At 44.4% G+C, this 24,673-nt stretch overlaps 2 protein-coding genes across 5 annotated transcripts; one reads left to right on the top strand and one right to left on the bottom strand.

The window, feature by feature from the left end:
• Window positions 1-119: 119 nt before the first annotated feature.
• On the bottom strand, window positions 120-14,815 carry arl13b (ADP-ribosylation factor-like 13b). Of its 4 annotated transcripts, XM_079737630.1 has the most exons (10): window positions 14,416-14,815; window positions 9,799-9,869; window positions 8,787-9,036; window positions 6,899-7,004; window positions 6,203-6,405; window positions 5,457-5,574; window positions 4,762-4,945; window positions 4,095-4,211; window positions 3,034-3,102; window positions 120-1,065 (listed from the first exon to the last, which is right to left on the bottom strand). In XM_079737630.1, exons 1-10 carry the CDS (start codon window positions 14,472-14,474, stop codon window positions 989-991), a joined length of 1,254 nt encoding a protein of 417 aa, XP_079593756.1. In that variant the 5' UTR covers window positions 14,475-14,815; the 3' UTR covers window positions 120-988. The 4 variants fall into 4 exon arrangements, 3 of the variants coding, with proteins under 3 accessions (XP_079593756.1, XP_079593757.1, XP_079593755.1); XM_079737631.1 differs by lacking the exon at window positions 3,034-3,102; XR_013811906.1 differs by lacking the exon at window positions 3,034-3,102 and having other exon boundaries at window positions 1,040-1,065; window positions 4,028-4,211.
• Window positions 14,816-21,149: 6,334 nt separating this feature from the next.
• On the top strand, window positions 21,150-24,383 carry LOC307076554 (gamma-glutamylaminecyclotransferase-like). Its single transcript, XM_079737594.1, has 2 exons — window positions 21,150-21,180; window positions 23,723-24,383. Exon 2 carries the CDS (start codon window positions 23,763-23,765, stop codon window positions 24,243-24,245), a length of 483 nt encoding a protein of 160 aa, XP_079593720.1. The 5' UTR covers window positions 21,150-21,180; window positions 23,723-23,762; the 3' UTR covers window positions 24,246-24,383.
• Window positions 24,384-24,673: the final 290 nt, after the last annotated feature.

The raw sequence follows: 24,673 nt of genomic DNA on the forward strand, positions 1-24,673 counted from the left end.
AACAAAGAGACAAAGAGACTTCATCAATAACGTTGAAATAATAAGCGTTGAAAAAGTGAAAGTGACACATTGATATTTTACAGGGATGTTTCCGTAGTAAATACACCGAGATTGAAATGTATACTTTAAAAAACCTTTATTGTGTTAATACAAAATACATTCCAGGTAGAAAAAAAAGGATACGTTTTCAAAAACATCTAGGCTCCATGATATATTCTGCTTGATCGACATAATATAAAGATAAATTATACATGATTTTTTATTTGAAAATATACCTAATTTTTCAGGCTCGCAATCTAGTCTACTGTCAGCCATTTTCAGTCAATTTAACACGTCATACTCAATTTAAAAGTAAATCAATAATACCAAAGGGGAAAGGGTTGCCTTGATGGAGAAATGAACTCTAGGCAGTAATAAAACAATGAAAAGTTTGGACCTTTGAAAATGACATTACATTTCTATTTGAAAAAAACAAAAGTTGTGTGCGCGTACACACAAATCATTGAACAACATTAGCATTCGTGTGTGTGCGTTTGGTGTAGCTGCCCATACATTTAAATCACCTCAATCTTCAGCCGCTAGTCTCTCTATAGTCATATAAAGTTTATTTTCTCATTTGCCAACTAATTTCAAACAGAATTTGGAGCCAAATTTCAAAATAAAAGCCTCTGTTTAAACAGCATCATACTTTCCCCTATCGATGTACAGTATATTCTATATTGTATCCTTAATATGCCGTCTGTAAAGTATTGCACGTTACAAGGGAAAAAAAAAAAAAAAAAAGAGTAGTGTGTTAAAAGTTTCCGATAAACGTATAAATCCCTTTTTCTGACATTCCCGTCGCGTCGGAAATCATCTTGATATTTCAAACACTGGCCGACAGTCGACGAAAAATTAACGTGACAGTTATGGTAATACAAGTATTTACATTCATTCTCCAAAAAAAGGGGGTGGGGTTTAGAAGGTCCGATAAGAAAGGGGGGGGGGGTTAGGATATGATGTCATGCGTGTCGCCGTTGGGCTGCTGGCGAACCAGGACGGGCGGGAGGGGTTTTCCGAAGAATTCTGTGCGAGAGGAGCAAATAGATATCGGACATTAGCACCGCTAGCACGTTAGCATGAGACACAAACCCGCCCACATCGTCTGTATGTGGAGAACACTGATGAACAGTGATAGATCGGAGTACGGCTTTTATATGAACAATAACGAGAAAAGTACAAAGTATGCGTTATAAACGTCTGAATATTTACTGCTACGGTAAAGGCTCAGTTATGGTTCCATGTCGACACAGGACCACACAGACTCTTTGACGCAGTCATGAAACTGTTTTGGTTCTGCGTTGGCTTTTAGTGAGCGGACCCACACAGCCCTTGCTGCTACTTCTCCTCGACGCAAGGTTAACAGTTTTGGGACTTGATGTTGGGTTGTGGGCCGGTGACCCAAACCTGTTGCTTGCGCCACCAGCCGCCATCTTAAGTGTTCTCTGTGTTCTGGATGCTCTCTTCTGTCTCTGAGCTTTCTAACTACCATCAGAATATGGAGGAATGGAGCCAAATGGATGCACCTCCATTTTTTCGAGGATTATCATCCACCCTTCATTACCTTCAAGAGGAAAAGTAACAAATAGACCGTAGAGAAGAGCTGAACGATTAATCAAATTCAAACCGATATCGCAATGTAATAGAACGATATTTTTAAATCGCAAAGGCTTCGACTTAGAAATATTTCTGCACTTCAGTTTGTGTGATTTGTTACTGTTACTGACTGGAGGTCGGTAAGATTCATATTTATTTATTTTTTCAGAGAGCGAGAGAGAAAGACATAGACACAGACACAGAGAGCTGAAAAATAAGTTCTGCGAGAGAGAGGTAGTGTTATTACATGCACACACTTCATGCCAGGCCGGACAAGACACAGGGTTAGATGATCCCTGGTTCAAAATGAATGTGGTGGAGACACCAGGACAACACACCAGAAACACTACAGTCTCAGCTAGAGTGGACTTTCCCTGTCTCATTCCCCCTACCAAGAATAAAAGACAAAGTCATGATTTGGGACGTATATTCTAGTTCTTAAGACTTTCATGCTTGCGTGAGATTTCTGCTAAATCTTAAACACATTGCACTTTCTACAATGTATTCCTTAATTCCTTTGCTATTCAATTTGACTATTTCACTTTATTTTAGGCCTTTTCTAACCCTGCATTTGTTTTCTGTGTTTATCCATTTTATTTAATTATTTCATTTTATTTTATGTGAGGCAATTTGGGTTGGCCTCGTATATGAAAATTGCTAAATAGATAAAGTTGCCTTGCCTTCGCATTAGACACTTTTCCCCTCCTTTAAAGGGGACATGTTATACCACCAGGTGTGGTGTGATTAGCCTTACAAGCCATTTCGAAAATCTGCCCCATATGACATCACTAGTGGGCGTGTCCACCTAGATCTGTGCTGGATAGATGAGCAACGTTTACCTCAGTCCACTGGGTAGGCTGGTAGACTGAACTATCCAGCACAGATCTAGGTGGACACGCCCACTAGTGATGTCATATGGGGCAGATTTTCGAAACGGCTTGTAAGGCTAATCACACTCACACCTGGGTGGTATAATATGTCCACTTAAAAGGGAAGCCCGAAGGGTGTTGTAGCGAGGGTGTTAAACATCCAAGATAAAGTGTAGTGTAGCATCTTACCCTAGCTATCTTTGTTGTATGGAGGGAATGGGCTAACCTAGTGATTGTTAGTGCCTGGCACTTGGTTCTATGAACATCCTTATTGAACCGACAGCGATATATTGTCGCTTCACTTTCTTCTGACAAATATACTTATTATACGTTGCTTTGGGCTACACAAAGCCCCAAAATAAACGTAGGGGCCAGCTGGTACAGTCTCTCTGCTGCCCTTCACTCTGGTTGGAGTGTAGCACCTTAAGCACCATAAAGCGCTTTAAAACACCACAATGGTTGTCATGCATGGAGTGGAGGATTAAAGGAGCAGTGTGTGATTTAAAGGGGGGGGGGGCGGCAGGTTTACCGGAGCGTCTGGAGTCGCCCAGAGGCTGCAGCTTGTGCAGCCTGGAGGCCTTGGGCGTGGCCCAGCCCACTAGAACAACGGGGAACAGTTCACAGAACGTCAGGGGAATCACCAGGGGTTTAGGGAGTCATGGAGGATGAAAGACCTTATATGGGCTTTATGGAAATGGTGGCCCATGTATGGGTCTTCCATCTCCCTAGAGGACGGAAGACCATATATGGGCCTTATGGAAGGGACATCGTGGAGAATGAAAGACCATATTATGGGCTTTCTAGAAGGGGTGTGGCAGAGGTTGGAAAGGAGGATGGAAGAACATATATGGGCTTTCTGGAAGGGGTGTGGTGGAGGATGGAAGAGCTTATATGGGCTTTTGGAAGGAGTATCGTTGAGGATGGAAGACCTTATATGGGCTTTCTGGAAGGGATGTTGTGGAGGATGGAAGACCATATATGGGCTTTATGAAATTGAAATAGGTGTTGTGGAGGATGGAAGACCATATATGAGCTATCTGGAAGGGACGCCGTGGAGGACGGAAGACCATATATGGGCTCAGCGTTGACGAAATATAATTTTACATTATCAGCTGTCTATCAAATTAAAATAGTCTTTAGTATGTTAAAGAGTTATTAGATTACATTTGAAGGATCTTCCCAATACATCATAATATAATAATAGTAGTTTGACTTCCACCACATCATACTGTAACAAATTAAAATAATATTTTTTATACACTTATTATTAAGTGTATTCAAGGTCAGCCCAACACACTACTATCTATCTTCTTCATGATATGAAGAAGATAGTTTTAGCGGAAAAGACCATTTCAGGAACAACAGGAAAGGAATTCGAAATTCAACAAGTAAAATACAATTAAAATGTGAAAATTAGAAAATTAAAATCTAAAAATATGAACATTTTAATTTGAGAAATGACTGAAAACTTCTTTATCCACATTCATGAACAACAAAGCAAAGGAGCATATACTCCAAGTTACTTTATTTGGACGTCTCCATGTTGCTCTGTTGGAGAGAGCGTGGGCCCGAGCGGAGGCGGGGTCTAACCTGGCGGGGGGGAGGGGCCCTCGGCGGGGGGCCCCTCCGTCTGAAGGGGGTCAACGCGGTTCTTCCTCTTCAGCTGCAGCTTCCTCGTCTTCTTCCGCCCCTGGTCGCCGGACGCCGCTGTGGACGCAGTTAAACAAATCAATTGGGCAATTAAGAAACAAATTGGGCAATAAAGGATCCTGCTATTATGTGAGCCAATAGGAAAGAAGTTTCAAGCAGTGAGTGAGACTGAGTGAGTGAGTGAGCGATTGAGACTGAGTGAAAGTGTGTGAGTGAGTGAGTGATTGATTGATTGAGATAGAGTGAGTGAGTCGGAGTGAGAGAGACAGACAGTGAGTGAGTGATTGTGACAGTGTGAGTGAGTGAGTGAGTGAGACAGACCGAGTGTATGAGTGATTGAGACAGATTGAGTGAGTGAGACAGAGAGAGTGAGTGAGTAAGTCAGAGTGAGTGAGACAGAGTGAGTGACATAGTGAGAGAGTGAGACGGAGAGAGTGAGTGAGTGGGTGAGACAAATAGTGAGTGAAACAGAGAGAGTAAGTGATTGAGACAGAGTGAGAGAAAGATAGAGAGATAAAGAGTGTGAGTGAGAGAAATAGTGATAGAGAGATAAAGAGAGTGTGTGAGAGAGTGAGAGTGAGCGTAAGATTGTGTGTATGCAACGAACCCGAGCCGGGGTGCTCCGGCGTCTGCCTAGCGGCCGTGTCCATCTCTTCGCCGTTCTCCTCTTCCTCCTCCTCCTCCTCTTCGCGTCGACCCTGATCACCCGCCGTGCCGTTAGTCCCGCCCACCTCCTCCTCTTCCTCCTCCCGCGTGCGGTGCCTCTTCCTGTCCTTCTCCTTTTCCTCGTTCTGAGACAACGTTCACAACGGAGCCGTCAGACCAAAGCCAGTGCTAAACCTTCATGCGTATCAAACACTGCGTTCTACTATAACATTGGTTTTCAAATGGTGCTACGCGTACCACTGAGAGTGAGTGAGACAAAGACAGTGAGTGAGACAGAGTGAAGGAGTGACACAAGAGTAGAGGAGTGAGATATAAAGAGTGAGTGAGACAAATATAGTGAGTGAGGCAAAGAATGAGTTGGTGAGATATAGAGTGAGACAGAGAAAGAGAGAGTGAAGGAGTGAGTGAGTGAGATAAAAGTGAGTCTGTGACACGTACCACTGGTCGTACGTGTGGGCTATTTAGTGGTACGCAGAGAAATCTCCCAAAAAAAAATTTGCTCGTATATCATCACAAGACATGTTAACATTTTGTAAGCATCCATTTTTTAGGACATTCAATGTTTTTTGAGGTGTGTTTGTCGTCCTCGAGCCATTGGACGACACGAGACAAGTGACGAGTGACAACGACACCTACCTCGGTGATCACATTCCCTATTGGCTGGAAGGGACTGGTCATCATCATCTCGTCCACAGGCCCCGCCCCCTGGGTCTGCATGCCCTCTCGCCCCGCCTCCTCTAGCTCCTCCCGCTCCCTGGGGTGAAAAAAATTCATCGGATTTTGATTTTTGTGTCAAACAATCGCCAAACCAGTCCAAGGGAATTGAAAATGAAACTATAATTTTATATTATATATGCTTATATATTTTTTTTATTATATTTATTTTATTCATTAAAAGTTTTATAGAAATTGCTGGATACATTTTTGTACGTTATTTGAACTTTTTTTTTTTTTTAAGGGGAAATTTCAAAGTTCATGTTTTCAAAGTCAGAAAGAATCATTAGAATAATCGCGATTTCAATATTGACCAAAAAAAATAGTGACTAATATTTTTTCCATAATCGAGCAGCCCCACCATGACGTAACAAACTGACAGTGAGGATTTAAATGGTAAAACACACGTGCGTTTATGAAGCGCTTTTCTAACCATCCACTCAAAAGCGCCTTACAATAGTACCTCACATTCACCCGTTCATACACGCATTCACACACCAACGGCGGTTTGAAATTTAGGGTTAGGTGATTTGCTCAGGGACACCTCGGACAGCTAGGAGGAGCCGGGGATCGAACTAGCAACCTTCCGTTTACCAGTCAACCCTTCCCGCTGGGGGCCAGGTTGGGCCAGTGAGCCAGAGCCCCCCTCTCCCCTGGGGGTCTCTTACCTCTCCTTGCGGATGCGCCGCACCCTCTCGGCCCTCTCCTTCTTGTCCTGGTCCTCCTGGGCCCGCTGCTCGGCCGTGTCCTTCTGCACGCGCTCAGAGATGGCCTCGTAGTCCTTGGCGATGTTGCCTAGCAACCACTTCAGACCGTTCTTGATGGACTTGTCCATCTTCTTGCCGCAGCCGAGGATGGCAGAGCACGGCTCCTTTGTATTGGGGGGGGGGGGGGGAGAGAGAGAGAGAGAGACAGACACACACACACACACACACACACACACACACACACACACACACACACACACACACACACACACACACAGACAGACAGACAGAGAAGGGATGGAGAAAGGCAGGGAGCGAGGGAGAAAGAAAGAAAGGGAGGGATAAGAAGGAATGGGAGGGAGGAAGGAAGGTAGGGAGGATGGGAGGGAGAGTAAGGAATGAAGGGAAGGAGAAAGGAATGAAGGAAAAGAAAGAAAGAAAGAAAGAAAGAAAGAAAGAAAGAAAGGAATTTAGATAGTTAGTGAGACTCTTCCTTTTTAAGGAAATCAAGCAGGTTTCCTTAAAAAAAAGTCGACAACACGCGCAGATTTATGCCTCTTCCAACAGCCACGCCAAAAAAGGATTAGCCCCAATTCAATCCAAACTCTTCATGTCACCAACTGCAGTTTCTGGTTTGGGGGGGGGGGGGGAACTCACGATCTGACAAAGACACTTGTTCTCGTTCACCAGCTTCTCCAGGGACAGGCTCTCGATGATGTCGGCCTCGGCCAGAGCCCCCTCCTGGTCCTGTTTGTTGGCCAGCCTGGGACACCGGGGGACAGAGAGAGAGAGAGAGAGATTGAGTGACTTTGTAGAAATAGTGTTATTGAGCTAAAAAAGTGCACTTAAATTTAAGGACTTTAAGATGGGGTCCATGGTTTGTAGGCCTGCACGATTCGGGGAAAAATATGAATCACGATTTTTTAGCTTAGAATTGATATCACCATTCTCTGCCACGACTTTCTTTCCTCACAGGTACCTCACAGGTACCTCCGTACTAACTTGACAAGCCGGGGGAACCGTATTCCATTCACTTTCCACCAGCCTGTGTAGCACAATTCTGATCTGATTAGAAGTGGAAGAACAGCTCAATCGGAATAGAAAATTATCACATATACGCCTCAATCGGAATACAATTCTCTGATCGGAATATAATTCCATGCAGAATAGAAGAGGTGGTGTAGTCCGCTATAAACAACGTGTATACACTTATTCTGATGGGTTAAGGGTGGGTGCGGCTACTTTTTAACTTAGAGAGATGGCATCAGCAGTTGCAGTAGTTCGCAATTGGTCCGTTGGTACTTTTATGCACACCGAACTCGACCGCTGTCAAGGAAAGTGGATTTTTTGCCTGATTCATGTCTTTCTTATCACTCCCAAATAGTCCGGTCACTTATCAACCCCAGCGTTTCCGGTTGCTAAGCAACGTCAACGTCTCTGGCAGACTATTTCTCTGATGAACAAAACTATGAATGCTAATTGTAAAAAATCACACCGTGAAGATATTTCTTAGCATTAGTTTTATCAACAAAAAAAAAAGTAGTTTGAAACTTATAACCACACAGGTGTGAATCAAGATCGCGATTTTAGAACGATTTATCGTGCAGGCCTAATGGTTTGAGAGACAGAGACAAACATACATAGTGAGATGAATAAGAGATGCAGAGATAGTGAGAAAGAGAGAGAGAGACAGAGGAGATACAGAGAGGAGGAGAGACAGAGAGATACAGAGAGAATCGTAGACTTTAAGATGGTGACCATAGTTTGACTTAGACTTGGAGTGAGAAAGAGAGACAGAGACAGTGACACACACAGAAAGACAGACATAGAGACAGTGAGAGTGGTAACAGAGACAGAAAAGACAGAAAGAGATACTGAGACAGAAAGAGAGAAAGAGAGAGAGACACACACACACAGAAACAAACAGACAAAGACAGACAGACAGAGCAGAGACATAAAGAGAGACAGACAGAGAGAGACAGACAGAGAGAGAGACAGAGAGAAATAGTGAGAGAAAGAGAGGGACAGAGAGAGAGAGACAGACAGAGTCACAGCCAGCCTCCATTCCCACCACCACACCACACTCACACTAGGACAGGCCTGTTTTAGATAGAGAGAGAGACAGACACAGAGAGACAGAGAGATAGTCATAGATACATAGAGCGAGAGAGACAGACAGAGTCACAGCCAGACCAACAAGACAACACACACTAACTCACACTAAGACAAGGCCTGTCTTAAGATACATAGATAGAGAGAAACAAGAGACAGAGACAGACGGACATGAAAGAGACAGAGACAGAGAAAGGGGAGAGAGAGAGAGACAGACAGAGAGAGAGAGACATGAAAGAGACAGAGACAGAGAAAGGAGAGAGAGAGAGACAGACAGAGAGAGACATGAAAGAGACAGAGACAGAGAGAAAGGAGAGAGACAGACAGAGAGAGAGAGCGGAGAGAGAGAGAGAGAGAGAGAAAGAGAGACAGGAGCGAGACGGACAGAGAGAGAGAGCGCGGAGACAGAGAGACCCCCCCCCCCACCACTCACACGAGGACAGGCTTGCCGGCGATGCGGGGGTGCCTCAGCACCTCGGCGATGGCGTCCCTGGTCTCCTGCAGCCGGCGGGCGTCGCTCGAGTCGACCACGAACACCACGCCGTGCGACTCGGAGTAGTAGTTCTTCCAGATGCCCCGGATCCGCTTGCCCCCGCCCAGGTCGAAGATGGTCACCTCGAACTTGCCCTGACGCAGGGAGACCTTGGAGAAGCCCACCGTGGGGGCCACGTCCTGGGGGCTCTCTGTGAGGGCGGAGCGAGGGGGGTACAAGATGTATACGTTTAGTTTACTAAAGAACATCTCTCTCTCGTGTTGATGGATAAGATGAGAGAGATGGGGTGTGTGGGAGAGAGGAGATACAGAGGTGGTAGGGAGACAAGAGACAGAGAGAGATTTTACAACAGAAGTAAACAAACCAGTTCATTTCCCACCGTTTACGCGATTCAATTTCTTTGGGGAAAGTAAAAAAAAGTTTTGAAGTTACGAGTTTCGAGTTACGAATTGCATTTAGCACAACAGTGGTAGGTGCTAGTGCTGTCCTCCCTTTGATGAAAGGACACTTTTGTTCGTTTGCAAGCCATTGAGCGTCGACCATGCCAGTTTGTTTACTTCTGTTCTAGAATCTTTGCTTCCGAACCGGAACCGGATCTGTAGAGGCATTCTGAGACCAATGCGGAAGGGTTGCGTGCATAGAGCTCATTCACGCTTGAAAACCGACTGCATTTTCATGATTGGTCAATGAGCAAAAGGTGTGCAGCCACTCTCAGCCCCAGAGTCCAATCAGACTGACTCACACCAGGTGAGGCTCTCTCATACACATAGAGAGAGACATACCAAGAGAGACAGAGAGCCATAGAGAGACAGACAGAGAGCCATAGCGAGAGACAGAGCCATAGCCTGACAGACAGACAGACAGACAGACAGACAGACAGAGGGAGATAGAGAGAATGAGAGACAGACAGAGACACAGAGAGAGACAGAGAAGGATGGACAGAAAGACATACCTCCTTGAATGCCTCGAACCGTCGCCGTCTTCCCAGCGTTGTCCAGTCCCACCATCACTAACGTCACCTTCCTGTACAGAAAGGAAATCAAAATAAACCACTGAATGACTGAGTGCTTCCTCAGATACCATTGAGGAGTTATGGAGTTGATGATTAAACACCATTACAAAAAAGACACAGTTAGTGCCATGACGAGTAGCAACTAGCTTTCCACTAGCTTTCTACTAGCCAGCTACTAGCTTTCCACTAGCAAGCTACTAGCTTTCTACGAGCAAGCTACTAGCTTTCTACTATAAATACTTAACTACGACTCTTGCGTCGCAAGCGATACATCAAGCAGGTTATCCAGGGTTCGGTATAGCTAGATTGCTAGTAGCTAGACTGCTGGTGCAATGGCGACTCAGGAACCATTACAACTAGAGACCGTTGATGAGTGGCCTGCTAGTAGCTAGCAGGCTACTAGCTTCCTAGTAGCCAGCTACTAGCTTTACCACTACCCTAGCTCCTTTCATACCATCCCAACACTAAATAACGCTTAGCTGGTCTCAACAAAACAGACACGAACGCCAACAGGTTGCCTCAGCAGCCCGGAGCAGGGGATTAGTCAAGGGGATTTTCAGCTAACCTTGTAGGATAATATGCTACGGGTACTGCGGTACAACAAGTTGTTCGTGGATGGTCTCTGAACCCTTGTTTAGGTTTGACGTTCTGTGGGAGTGAGTGACGGGTAGTTGTAGCTGTTAGCAGTAGGGATGAACGTAATCAAATTCAAACCAACATCGCAATGTAATAGAACGCGATTTGCAAATCCCAAAGGCTGCAATTTCCTTCCATCCTTCCTTCCTTCCCTCTTTCTTTTTTATTATTTGATACTGTTACTGACCGGAGATGAGTAAGATTTGTATTTGTGTTATTTTGTTCTTTTACAAATCAATAGTTGTTAAGATGTTATAATATCAATTCATGCATCAATTCATCTCATTCAACGCTCTAATGTTGTGTTGGTCATACCATAGAATGATTTATTGCTTCTCTAGTGAATATTAACAGAACATAACAAACTTTAAAAAGAAAAATCGTATGCTTAAATCGCAATTCGATTATTTCCCCAATTTGTTCAGCCCTGGTTAGTAGGCCTTTAAGCAGCCAGAGCAATGATCCTGACTTGGTGTTGCGTACCACTGTGCTAAACATAGTCGCCTGGTCTTTTCAGTGGTAAGACGTAACCCACCCCAAACCAATCGGAATAAGTGAATACATGTAGATTACAGCGGACTACACCACCTCTTCTATTCACATGGAATTCCATTCCGATCAGAGAATTGTATCCCGATTAGCCGCGTTTACATGGACACTTCTGATCTGATTAGATTTCTAATCGGAATAGATCTACTCCTATTATGCAATCCAAATTTACTCTACATATGGCATTTACAAAAGTGTTAAGCGTAAGTCCGTATGTCTCTCGCGCATTCTCGTGTATTCCGACTGAGGTGTATATATGATCATTTTCCATTCCGATTGAGCTGTTCTTCCACTTCTAATCGGTCCAGAAGTATCCATTTAACGCGGGAGAATTAACGATAAATTTTCTTTGCATTTTGAATAGTTAATATTAATATAAAATATTATTGATTAATCGAAAATTGATTGTTAATTCTCCCAACGATCGACAAGATTGTTGGGAGATCGAAGACAATTTAATCGAATGCCCATCCCTGGTGTCCATCATCTACCAGTAAAAACTATGCAGTGGCTGAGGAGGTAAAGTGGGTTGATCAGTAACCTGAATGTTGCTAGTTTGATCCCTGGCTCCTTCTAGAGTGTCGAGGTGTCCCTGAGCAAGACACCTGACCCTAACTGCTCCTAACGAGCTGGCTGTCGCACAACATGGTTGACTCCGCTGTCGGTGTGTGAATGTGTGCATGAACAGTTGTAGTGGTGCAACGGATCAACCCTCACGGTTCAGGATGCAAGTGATCCGCGGATCGGCTGATAAAAAAAAGAAAGAAAAGTTGTGCGTTCACGTGATCGGCGCATGTTTAAAGGACAATTCCGGTATTTAGCACATGGAGCCCCCTTTCTGGTTTGTCTAGGATGAAATATAGTGGTTGACACACCGAAATGTTGACTATATGGTCCTGTCTCAGGTATTTGGCTCATTTCGAATTGCCCCTGCCTGCTTCAGAATGGCTTTGGGCATTCACAAACCTGTCAACGTTCATTTTCAGAAATGTGCAACTCACCGAGTGGTTAGTGGTGTTCGTTGATGTTCCTAATCAAGTATCTTAACGAAATACAGTCTGTCGTGTTTTATTTAGCATTTTGTAAATCCCATTGAAACGGAAACCGGGCCAGAACCGGAACTGGAAATGGGCTGTTTATGTTTGGTTGTAGTCTTTTTGCTCGGTTCTCCGTATCAACAGTAGGGCTAGAGCTGAGTGAAAAGACTACAACCACCCCCCTTTCCGTTTCCGGTCAACGAGCAATGAATCTTCAAACAGAAATCAATGGATTTACAAAATGCAAAATAAAACAGAAACTGTATTTCTCTACGAAACTCTCCCCAGGCAATGCAGACATCCTGAATTTAAAGTTGTAAATCCAGGTCTGCTGTGCTTCTTTTGGACACCGTTTTTATTTTTTTTATTTACTATCCATGTTAAAAAGAAGAAGGAATAATGCCTCAGATTGCACTTTATTTTGTTTTAAAATATTTGTTATTGTGTGTACAAGCAATTTTTCTTTAAATATTTACTATGCTTAAATGAAGCAGCATTATTACCTAATTTTTCACTTTATTTGTTTTTTACACATTTGAAGATTTTATTTAAAGTCACATTTGTCTTGTTATCTTTTTTGTTGTTGTTGATCCGAAAATGATCCGACCTGTGACTCAAAAACCGTGACACGATCCGAACCGTGAGTTTTGTGATCCGTTGTACCCCTAAACGGTTGTAAGTCACTTTGGATAAAAGCCTTAGCAAAATCATGTAAATGTATGCCTCCTGAATGACTCACAAGGAACACAACACAATGCAGTATGCCCCTCTCATCCATTGCACTGTAGGTTAGCTACTCGCTCTGGGAGGAAATCCCCCTGGACAGGATTATGTATGAAGCTTTGGCTCGTAAGATATTGGTCTCAAGACACAATCATCACCAGTTTCAATCCCATGTAACATGTGTGTAACATAAATTCTCCCACCTTTCGATTTACAGGCTTCCATTTTCACATGTAATATGGAGTGGGATGGTAATATACAGTGTGGTTAGTCAAATTAATGAGGATTAAAAAAACAAACTTTGGTTTTGGAACACACAAGACAAATATCTAACAATAATATGATGGCTACAATTCAGATATCTAACAGGAACAAAGACAGTATTTTAAACTACAGGACCGGTTTAAGTAGACAATAAAATAATTTGGGCAGCATGATTTCTTTGGGTCGTAAACATTGACAACAGTCTATTATTTTATTTTTTGTTTTATTTTTTCTTGCCCTTGTGGGGGCTTGGGTAAAGGGGGGTGTCATAAACATTTGGTCTGTTAAGCCCTTTGAGACTGTAATGGTGATTAAGGGCTATACAAATACAATTTAATTTAATAGAAGAGGATCAGGGCAACATGTGATTATTATTTTTTGGAGTTCTGACCTTAAAGTCAGAATAAAAAGAGTTCTAAGATTAAAGTCAGAATTCCGACTCTATTCTCAGAAATCTGACTTTATTCTCAGAGCTCTGACCTTAAATTCAGAACTCTGTAATTCTGATTTACACAACATTACTAATAGACAAACTCTAAAAAATAAAGGGGGAACAGATTTCAGAGTTCTGAAACTCTGACTGTCACCATTACATGACAGGACTAAGGTCTACTGTACCTATGACCATATGATCATATTGTTACATGACAAGAGCGGGATCTACTGTACCTATGATCATATTATTACACGACATGACTAGGACCTCTACTGTACCTATGATCATATTATTACATAACAGGACTAGGACCTCTAGTGTACCTAATGATCATATTATTACATGCAGGACTAGGACCTCTACTGTACCTATGATAATGTGATCATATTATTACATGCATAGGGTCTACTGGGGGTCTACCGTACCTATGATAATATGCACATATTACATGACAGGACTTACATCTACTGTACCTGGCAGTCTATTATATATACCGAGTATCGAGTGCGTCGAGTACCGAGTATGTCACACACACATTTCACTGCATATGCTGTATGTGACAAATAAAAACCTTTGAACCTTTGACTCTTGATTCTAATATGATCATATGAGGACCCATGACAGGACGGGGGTCTACTGTACCTATGATCATATTATTACAGAACAGGCTCTACTGTACCTGACGGTCTATTATAGGATCATGTAATTACTGGACAGGAGGGGGTCTACTGTACCTGGCGGTCTATTATAGGATCATATGAGGACCCATGACAGGACTAGGACCTATACTGTACCTTGCTGTCTATTATAGGATCATATGAGGACCCATGACAAGACTAGGACGTATACTGTACCTTGCTGTCTATTATAGGATCATATGATGATTACATGACAGGACTGGGTTTACTTTACCTGGCGGGTTTACGCCATCTCTTCAACCAGCTGCAGCAGTTCGCCATCAGGCTAAACATCTCAGTCCGCGTGGAGGAGAAGTCATTCAACAGTTGTCATCTGTCCACTTTTAGTTCAGTCGGAGTAGCGGACGTGAGCGAAGACACCAACGTGAGCTTAAAGAGCACTTAGCGAGCTGGCTGTGTTAGCTTAGCAACCTAGCTAAATTAGCTAGCTAATTAAGCTTAAATTAGCTTTGTTTAACTCGGATTCCGTCCCTCCGACGTGAAACGTGCCGTTTAACGTTCATGTTTGCGATGTGAAACCGCGGTCCGGGGATAAAATATAGGGATATGTCTTTTTCTTCCACGTAAATTCGGTAATTTTCCAGAGTGGTGGCTGCTGGTTGTCGAGGCGCTGTTTACAGCCGTCGCTGGTGGTAACGCGCTTACGTCTCTGCGTGCGTGCTGACGTCACGGATCTGAGTGACGCGAAGTGCGCTCAATGGCGCATTTCGAGACAGTCGGAGTTTCCTAGAATTTTGGAGGTTGGGACCTTAAAGGGATACTTCTCTGGTGGAGATATGAAGGTTATATGAAGTAAATAATTCTATGTATTATAAATGTGCAATTTATTTTTTAATCGGTTCATCCTAGCCTGAGATAATGCAGAAAGTGTCTCTCTGGCTCAAAAGTAAGAAGTCCTCCAACTACCACAGTGCATTGCGCTCGCTGCACCGCCCGCCTTTTTCCGTTTGGAGGGGGAAGGACCCATGGTCCTGGCGCGAGTGGTAGCGCGAGTGAACTTTGTGGATGTAATGTGGTGTAAACATATCCCCGTGATACGTTGAATAGTTTTGACTTCTGCCCTCGTTTTTTCAAACGCATCATCTGTATATTACTGTACAGCATAAAAACATTCGCTAATACAGTAGCTCAGCATATCAAGTATTTGTACTCAACCTTTTCTCCCCAGTTGAAATAAGTGTTTATCTTATACAGTAGGCCTACTTTAGTATAACAGCACTTGGGTTATTAACAGTGGCGGGGCACAGTAATAGACAGGGGGTCAGGGGGTCTAGGGTTCCCCCCCCCATAAAAAAAATGGAATTTAATAGATTTGATTTCCTGTATTCTGGTGCATTTTGGGGATGGCCACTACCTATTTACCTACTATTCATTCGGATTCATAGCCTACAACAGATCTCCTCCATAGCCACTCCCCCACTCGCCGCCTACGCTCCGCTGATGCCAAACTTCTCACCTCCATCACACTAGGTACCAGTGAGATCACCTTCCGCCTGGGCCCGACCTGCTGGCAGCACACTTTCCATGTGCTAAGGGAATCTACCCAGTGTGTTCTGCTCGGACTGGACTTTCTGGCTAAGAATCATGCATTGTTGGACTTGGGGCGAGGTGTGTTACAACTATGGGATGTTTCTGTGCCCCTGCTTCAGGGTGGAGAGTTGGTCCCAAGTTGTTGTAACGTGTCCCTCGCTGGCGTCATGACCATGACCAGTGAGGCCCTGGTGCCAGTGAACATTCTCACTCCTGCTGGAGCTGGTCAACCTGCTGCAGACTTTGAGGGATATCTTGAGCCTTACATTCCAGAAACAACAGGACTGGTGGTTGCTTGTACAGTGAACAGTGTGAGGAATGGTGTGACCTCAGCCCTTATCCTCAATCCCACAGGGGAGGCGGTTGAACTCAAGCGAGGTCTACGCCTGGGTGAGTTTTACCCAGTCGAAAAGACATTTTAGTGCCACCTCGTGTCGTCGACAATCACCAGCTGTGCCGCCGGCTGCTGCAGGCCCTGCCTCCTTGGAGGGGTCTCCTGTTCAGAGATTGAATGTCAGGCTGCTGAGCTGTTGGCTGATGGAGTTGTGGAGGAGAGTTGTAGCCCCTGGGCATCTCCAGTGGTGCTTGTGAGCATGGGCGTCAGTTTGGTTTGAAATGTGCTGGGGACAGACGCATTCGGAAGAGCATTTTCAGAAGTGCTGGGTGCAATGAAGATGCACTCTTTTTTCTCTCTTTAGTGCCGGTAATGAAAGGTTCTGAAAGACGGCATACCCATGTAGCTAATTACTAAGGAATAAAATGTATACAAAATCTGTCTGGCAATCTGTTTTATGAAGAAAACGTTTCCAAAAAGCATCGGCCAAATGACCCACTATGTTCTGCTCTATGTATCTAATGTTGACAACGTGACATGACATGGCTAAGCTAACATAAACAAGAGGAGCTAGGAAAGGAAATGAACTGTGTGTTTAAGTTCAGAAGGGCCAAACGTGTGGCTACACACAGCACCACAAAAGTCGTCAAGATTGAAAAATAAAAAAATATTTGTTGCACAGCTGAACGCTGTATCCCATCATGAGCTGGCTGTTCTCAATTCACAACACGTATTCCATCAAAACTAGCCTACATCAGGCATTCTGACCAAAACTCATGCACTCCCCCCAATTATTCCAAAATTCAAGCAAAGCAAGAATGGCCAAAAGTCACTTTGTGTCAACAAGAGACTGACTCCACCGACTATCAATTGCAAGTTAAAACAGCCGACCACTTGAGTGCAAAAAACACAAAAGAGCTCACCACAGCAGCAGCAATTCTTAAGCAATAAATATTGCGTCTTACCTTTATTTATGTGGCAGTGGTCTGCAGATGCATCCCGTGGTGTAGCCTACCACATCCATTTAGTTCAACAGGTTATCGTTCTGATACTGTCCATGATACTAGCAACCTGCTCTGGTGCTTTTTACCTATGTATTCAGGCTAAAATGACTTGATTGTCTGATGCCTCATCATCCCAGCCAAAGAGTATTGGTATTATTAGTAATGGCTACTTGCCAAATCGAAAAAATAACTTCACACAGTGTGTCTTTTCCCAATGTATTTGTTATCATTCGTAGCGTTGATCAGCAGAGAAATAGTCCGCCAAAGACGTTGACGTCGCTTAGCAACCGAAGACGCTGGGGTTGAAACGTTACCGGACTACTTGAGGAGTGATACCAAAGACGTCCTTTGTTTTCCTTGACAGCGGCCATTATACTTAGCCGGAAGTTGTGAAGAGCCCATGCAAGTGAAAGGAGTGTTCCACGGCATTGAGAAGACCCGTGTAATAATCCATAATTATTCATCTCGATTTTTATTTATTTTTTTACAAGTGGTGGGTACAAAATGAATAAATCTGGCAGGGACGCGTCCCCAGCGTCCCCGGCGTAATCCACGCCTATGCTTGTGAGGAAGAAAGGGGGACAGTGGAGGTTCTGCATTGATTATCTTCTTCTGAATGCAGTGACGATCAAAGACTCACACCCCCTCCCGCGAGTGGATGATAGCCTGGATGCTCTAGCTGGCTCGGCCTGGTTCAGCACGCTTGACTTTTCGAAAGTGGCTACTGGCAGGTAGAAGTGGCTGAGGAGGATCGCGAGAAGACAGCTTTCACGACCGGCCGGGGCCTGTATCAGTGGCGGGTTATGCCTTTGGGTCTGACAAATTCTCCAGCCACGTTTCAACGCATGATGGAGCTCATTCTGAGGGGCCTGCCATGGTACATTTGTGTGGTATATTTGGATGATATACTGATTTACAGCCGTACTTTCACAGACCATCTCCTTCATTTGGATGAAGCCCTTCCTAGGATCCAGCTGGCGGGCCTGAAGTTGAATCCCAGGAAATGCCACTTTGCCAGGGACCATGTCGTGTTCCTGGGCCACGTGGTCTCCAGGAATGGTGAGAACTTGGCCAACCCCCCGCACCCCGTCAGAGGTCAGGGCCTTTGTGGGTCTATGCTCCTATTATAGGAGATTTGTGCGTAATTTCTCCCAACACGCTGCACCACTGAACTGGCTGGCAGGGAAGAATGTGCCCTTTGAGTGGTCAGCTGAGTGTGGGGCGGCGTTCACCTACCTCAGGCAAGTGCTTACATCCTCTCCGGTGGTTACGCTACCTAACTTTGCACTTGCTTTCAAGGTGTACACCGACGCCTCTAAAGACTCTGTTGGGGCAATGCTGAAGGATGAAGAGGGTTGTGAGAAGGTGATTACCTACGCCAGCCAGGCCCTCACACACACACAGAAAAGATGGTCCACCTTCGACAGGGAACTATGGGCTGTGGTGTGGGCAGTGCGTGAGTTCAAACACTATGTGGGACTATCCATATTCTCCATCATCACTGAACATCGCCCTCTGCTGGGCCTCAGGCGCATGGCAGTTGATAATGACCCTGCTGGACGGAGGAGTAGGTGGGTACTGGAGTTGGACCCGTTTGACTGGGTCATGGTCCACAAGGATGGCTCCTGCCACAAAAATGCTCACGCTCTGTCCCGCCGATCCATGTCCCCAGACCCTGTCGAGCCAAATGCTCCTTTAGCCGGACTTTACACCGTGGCCTCAGTGGAGGCATCTGACCACTCTCCACCTGCAGACGGGGCACAAACAGAGCCAGTTCCTGTCTATTCACGGAGCTGAATTGCAGTCATTACAGCGTGAAGACCCTGACATTAGTACTGTGTTGACTTGGTTGGAGCAGGGCATGGTGCGGCGGCCTCGTAGACTCCCCAGAGGTTCCTCTGCCAGCTTGAGGAAGCTATGGACTTAGTTTCACCATCTGTCGGTGATTGAGGGGCTGCTGTGCCGCACGGTGTTGCCTGAAACCACGGGAGAGAAGCGGATTCAGGCTGTTGTTCCTGCAGCCATGGTGCCGGAGCTCCTTCAGCAGTTGCATGGGGAGCCGGCTGCTGCACACTTTTCAGCTGAACGTGTGTGGGAAAAAGCCAGGCAATCCTGCTACTGGGCCTTCATTTTGAGAGACATAAGACAGTGATTTGAGCAATGCAGGGCCTGTCAGACTCGCAGGAGCCCAGTCCCAGGGCCGAGGGCTCCAATGGGGGGGTCTCAAGTTGGCTGATCTCTGCAGAGGGTGGCCGCAGACATCCTGGAGCTGCCCATGACATCTCAGGGGAACAGGTACATCTTCATTGTGGAGGACGGCTTTACTAAGTTTGTTGCCCTGTATGCTTTACCGAATCAGATAGCTCACTCAGTCGCACGCTGCCTTTTTGAGGATTATGTGTTGTTGCATGGTGTCCCCGAAATCCTGCATAGTGACCAGGGCCGGCAGTTCGAAGCAGAGGTGATTCAGAGCCTCTGTCAGTGGCTGGCGATTAAGAACACACACCCCACTGCCTATAATCCCAAATCTGATGGCATGGTGGAGCATCACAACCAGACTTTGATCGATCAGCTGGCTCAGAGGTTGCTTTCGCATGGAGGTGAATGGGACACTTATGTGAGGCAAGTCGCCTTTGCATATAACACCTTTAAACATGCCAGCACCCGGTTCACCCCCTTCTACCTCATGCACAGACGTGTGGCCCGGGTTCCTGCTGGCGTCTGCTAGTGCTCTGGACTCCCAGGGCACTGGATCCCAGATGGATTATGCATCCACCATTGCAGAGCGACTGGATTCAGCCTTCAGCACAGCCAGGCTGAACTCTGCGGAGGCTCGTCAGAGACAGAAACTGTACTATGACGAGAGTAGCTGCCACCGTCCCTATGGTGTAGGCGTGCTGGTGTGGCTGAATAACCCCACAGAAAGGGGTATGAAGCTGGCGACTGGGTTTTGGGATTGTCGGTGCCGTTAAAGTAGTAAACGATTATTAATGCTACTTTAACGGCACCGACAATCTAAAAACTCAGTCACTGCAGTCATGTGATTGGCTGAAAACGAGGGAGACATCTGATTGGCTACAGAGAGTTCCCTGTTGAAAAAAATGCATTGTGAATGCAGCCACGTCAGGACAGTCTCAAAAATCCACAGATAAATACAGACCAGTTTACACACAAATGCAAACAATTTCACAAATGAAAAGCGTCTTGTTAATTCAAGTTTAACAGTTTGTATATAAATGTAACAACATCCAAATACATTTTTGATGAAAATTGTGAATATTTTTTAAATTCATATATTTATGGCTTTATATTAAAATTATTTAAAACAAGACACATTTGTGTGTGGATCAGAAATGTGTTTGTGGAACTTATTTTTGTATAGGGATTTATTTTACATTTATACATACCGATATCCATTTGTGTGTGCATTGAAATGTATTTGTTAGAAGAGAGTAATTTATATATAAATCACAAAATACATTTGTGAATCCTTCTCTGTGCGTTCATTATTATTGAGACTGTTCTGACCCCATACATTTGCTGCTGGACACCCTATCTCGTCTCCTGTCCCGTTTATTGTTTTTCTATATTCCTACAGTATAGGCGAACCCAGGACGCTCGGCTACACAATTATAAACATCACCTGATAAATTCTCTATCATTTTCAACCAACGCAAGCAGTTCTAATTACTGATTCATCAGATTCAGCAAAGAAGCGCAAAGAGGTCCCTGCGGGCATCCATACTTGTTGTTGTTATGAAGTCTAGTCTCACGAACAATCTGTTTTTCCGGTTTTATGTCATAGCCTACGAACGTTTCCTGAACGCTCTTATTTCGGAAGAAGGGAAGGTTTATGTAAAGATACGTAATAGCTTCCGAACCTCCGAGGTGCTTTGAATGCTTTGAATGGGCGGCACAAGTAATTGACCGAGTGTTGCCAGATTGGGACAGATTTCCCGTACAATTTGGCAACAGTAGGTAGGGGCAGAATAGTTCTGACCTCTGTCCAGTAGGAGGAAGCAATACGACTGACAGCGCTCTGACTGAAGAATAGGACGGAGAAGAAGAAAGGGATGAAGACGCAGCTCGGAATCTTCACTTTATATACTAGGTAAAAAACCTCACAAACTTCAAAATATAGGACATAGCCGACTATGCGTATAGCTGGTAACTTGGCGGTCATCGTCTTGGACAGGTGCAATGGACAGTCGTTCCACAGACCTTGACACTGTGGTCTTTAGTTGAAAGTTATAGTTTGTTTTTTATGATCTTTGCACCTTGGCTGATAGCAGGGGTTGACACTAACGGCTTGCCCGCGGCAACTAAAAAAATATTTGGGCAAGTTGAGATGATTTCTGGTTGCCCGAAAAGGCAAGTGCATTTTTTAGGGTTTGTTCATATAAAGGCTGCTTATTTAAGAGTTTCTAAAAACTGCAGAACAACCATTTTCTTCCGCAAAATCACACCAAATAGATATATTTGCAATTGATCAGCGCGCTGTCTTCTCTTCTTTCGGACAGTGAGTTAACAGACACACAGCGCGAACATAGCCCCGCCTCCTGTCACTCACTCGCAGTGCGGTCTCTGGCAGTGATTCGGCACTAGTCTCAGTGCTCTGTGTGACGGTGTTAAATAAAGGTTAGCCAACACAGCTAGCATCTCAGTGCAGCGCCGCCGCGACCGGTTGAGGTAGATAAGGTAGACGGAGTAGTGAGGGGTGAGTGCGGTTTGGAAGTACTTTAGATTAAAGCAGATTACCAAGGAAAGTCAAAATAATAATTGAAAGTCATATGCAAATGCAAGAAAACCGTTTTGGGTCTCATAACTGTGCACAGCAATAGCGATCTTTTTCACGAAATTGGACCTTCATGCTATATATTATATGAAAGCCGAGCCTCCACTGATTCCGACAATCCAAACCATATCATTCTGGGACTAAAACTCGCAAATAACAATTTAAGAAGAAACTTCCCCTTTTCTTTTAACAACCAAAAATGAAATTTAACCTTTGTGATTTTTGTCCACAAAGTTGAATCTGATCTCATTAAACCACCATAAACAGATAATCCAGCGGCCAGAATTTGCAACTAAACATGGTGTTTACAATAAATTACTAAGAGAAGGTTTCTTAGGAAAAAGGTAAATTGCCTTCAATCAGAACACATGTTCTTCAGCGCAATCTAGTGGTCATATGTATATTTGCGAATGTTTGGCTTGGTGTCATTCGATTATATTTGGCCTGAACTTTAAATAGAGGTGTCAAGTGTCAAAATGATAAGATATCTACCTGTTTGTGTCTCATAGTACGACAGTGATACCAACTGATAATGACTGATAATTATTTCAGGTGGAAATGTAATCTTCGACTTATGCCATAAAGTAGTATCCACATTGAATATTTCACTTGCACAACAATCTTTCTATTGGCACCAAGATGTAATATTATAGCCCCAGCAGTTTTGGAGATAAACTTTATTTGCTTTGGTTATGTTCTTTCCTGAAAAAAACTTTTTCCCCCAGGTATCGAAAATGGTATAGAATATCAATATTTTTCCAGGTATAGTATCGAAGTTAGAAAATCCAGTATCGTGACAACACTACTATAAACGCGATTGTGATTATTTAGTTAGACTTACAAGAAACGTGAAAGTTAAAAAATACATATCTTTGCTACTACCTTGGACATTTAGTTATTCACATTTGCATAAAATCCAGATGAAAGCATGCAGGTCTACATATAACTGGGCGATAGCTTTAATAGGTTGCAACGGTGGACTAAAATCACTTCATGGCACGATGTGACCATTTGGTAAATAAGTAAACAAAGAAGAAGTTTGTTATTTTTTAAATACGTACATATGTGGAAGCTAACATTCAGATACAGTCTGAGCTAGGATGAGTTTTCTGAGTTCCCCAAAATTAGGCCAGGTAAAAAGCCTGAATTAGGCCTGGCAAAAAGAGGCCCGTTCACGATTCTGATTTTAATTTGGGCAAGTGAACATTACATTCAGGCAAGTCGAACATGACCTGTACTTGCCCGATGGGCAAGTGCTTTTGAAAACTTAGTGTCAACCCCTATATAACATATTCTTTAATAGGTCCATGGGTTGACAGCATGTTGCATTATGGCTGTGTTCCAAATGGCATACCTTTTTATAATCTCTGTATCCTGTCTGACAGCATGTTGGATTTTTGCTGTAAATGTTAAGGGTTTAACATCACACACCCACACATACACACACACACGCACACACACACACAGTTAATATATATAAAAAGGGTTTAACATCAAACACACACACACAGCTAATATATTAAAAATGCTATGGGTTTAATATCAACCACACTCAAACACGCACACACACAGACACAAAGCAGAAGCACACGAGGGCACACACACAGCAGAAGCAAACACAAACACACACACACACACACACACAGTGCTGTACATCTACGGCTAATGTATATAAAAAATGTTAAGGGTTTAACGTCACCCACACACACCCACCCACACACACACACACAGCTAATATATAAAAAATACTAAGGATTTAATCAACCATACACAAACACATAGACACTCCAGAAGCACACACACACACACACACACACACACACCCCAGCAGAAGCCTAACCCCTCCCCCCCTTTACAGATCAACTCCCACCCTGCGGCCCCCCGCCCGGCCCCTCCTCATGACGAGGGTCTTCGTCTACGGCACCCTGAAGCAGGGCCAGCCCAACCACCACCGCATGTTTGACCCCGCCCACGGCCACGCCCACTTCCTGGCCTCCGCCCGCACGCTGGACCGCTACCCGCTGGTCATCGCCGGGGACGACCACATCCCCTACCTCATGAACCTCCCCGGGGAGGGGGTCCGGGTACGGGGGGAGGTCTACCGTGTGGACGAGCGCATGCTCCGCTTCCTGGACGCCTTTGAGTGCGTTCCCGCCATGTATCAGAGAACGGTGGTCCGGCTGGAGGTGGAGCAATGGGAGAAGGGGGCGGGGTCGGAGCCGTCCAATGAGGACATGCCGCCCGAGGGGGGCACGGTGGAGGCGCACATGTACAGCACGACCACGTTCGAGCCAGAGTGGCGTGCGCTGCCCACCCATGAGAGCTACGACGCCCACGGGGAGCACGGGCTGGTGTATGTGGACCGCGAGTCAAGGCAATGAAATTAGGCATGCCCTCCTGTTTAGTACCCCCCCACACACACACACACACACACACACACACACACACACACACACACACACACACCTTCATATACTTTGTGATGTGTAGTATGTACTAGGGCTGATCGATTAATCAAATTCAAACCGCATTCGCGATGTAATAGAACGTGATTTGCAAATCGCGAAGGCTGCGATTCAAAAAAACAAATGTTTTACTTTTTCTTTTACAATTCAATAGTTAAATAAAAATGTTATAATATCAATTCATCTCAACACATAGGCCTGGCCTAAAGGAAAGAGCAGTTTATATGTTGACTGCTTCCAATGTTATGTTGGTCATACTATAGAATAATTATTGATTGTTTACTGAGTATTACAGAACATAAAGGAACTTTAGAAAGAAAAACGCATGTATGTACAGTATGTTA

Source organism: Pollachius pollachius (genome assembly GCF_949987615.1).
Source record: "Pollachius pollachius genome assembly, chromosome: 6".
NCBI classification, from domain to species: Eukaryota; Metazoa; Chordata; class Actinopteri; order Gadiformes; family Gadidae; genus Pollachius; species Pollachius pollachius.

What these genes read in the sequence shown, in the direction of transcription:
- arl13b (XM_079737629.1), bottom strand. Translation starts at nt 14,474, where the DNA reads ATGTTTAGCCTGATGGCGAACTGCTGCAGCTGGTTGAAGAGATGGCGT. An exon ending in AGATGGCGTAAACCCGCCAG is followed by an intron (nt 9,870 to 14,415) that starts GTAAAGTAAACC and finishes CTTTCTGTACAG; the next exon opens with GAAGGTGACGTTAGTGATGG. An exon ending in GGGCCCCTCCCCCCCGCCAG is followed by an intron (nt 3,103 to 4,094) that starts GTTAGACCCCGC and finishes CCGTTGTTCTAG; the next exon opens with TGGGCTGGGCCACGCCCAAG.
- LOC307076554 (XM_079737594.1), top strand. Translation starts at nt 23,763, where the DNA reads ATGACGAGGGTCTTCGTCTACGGCACCCTGAAGCAGGGCCAGCCCAAC.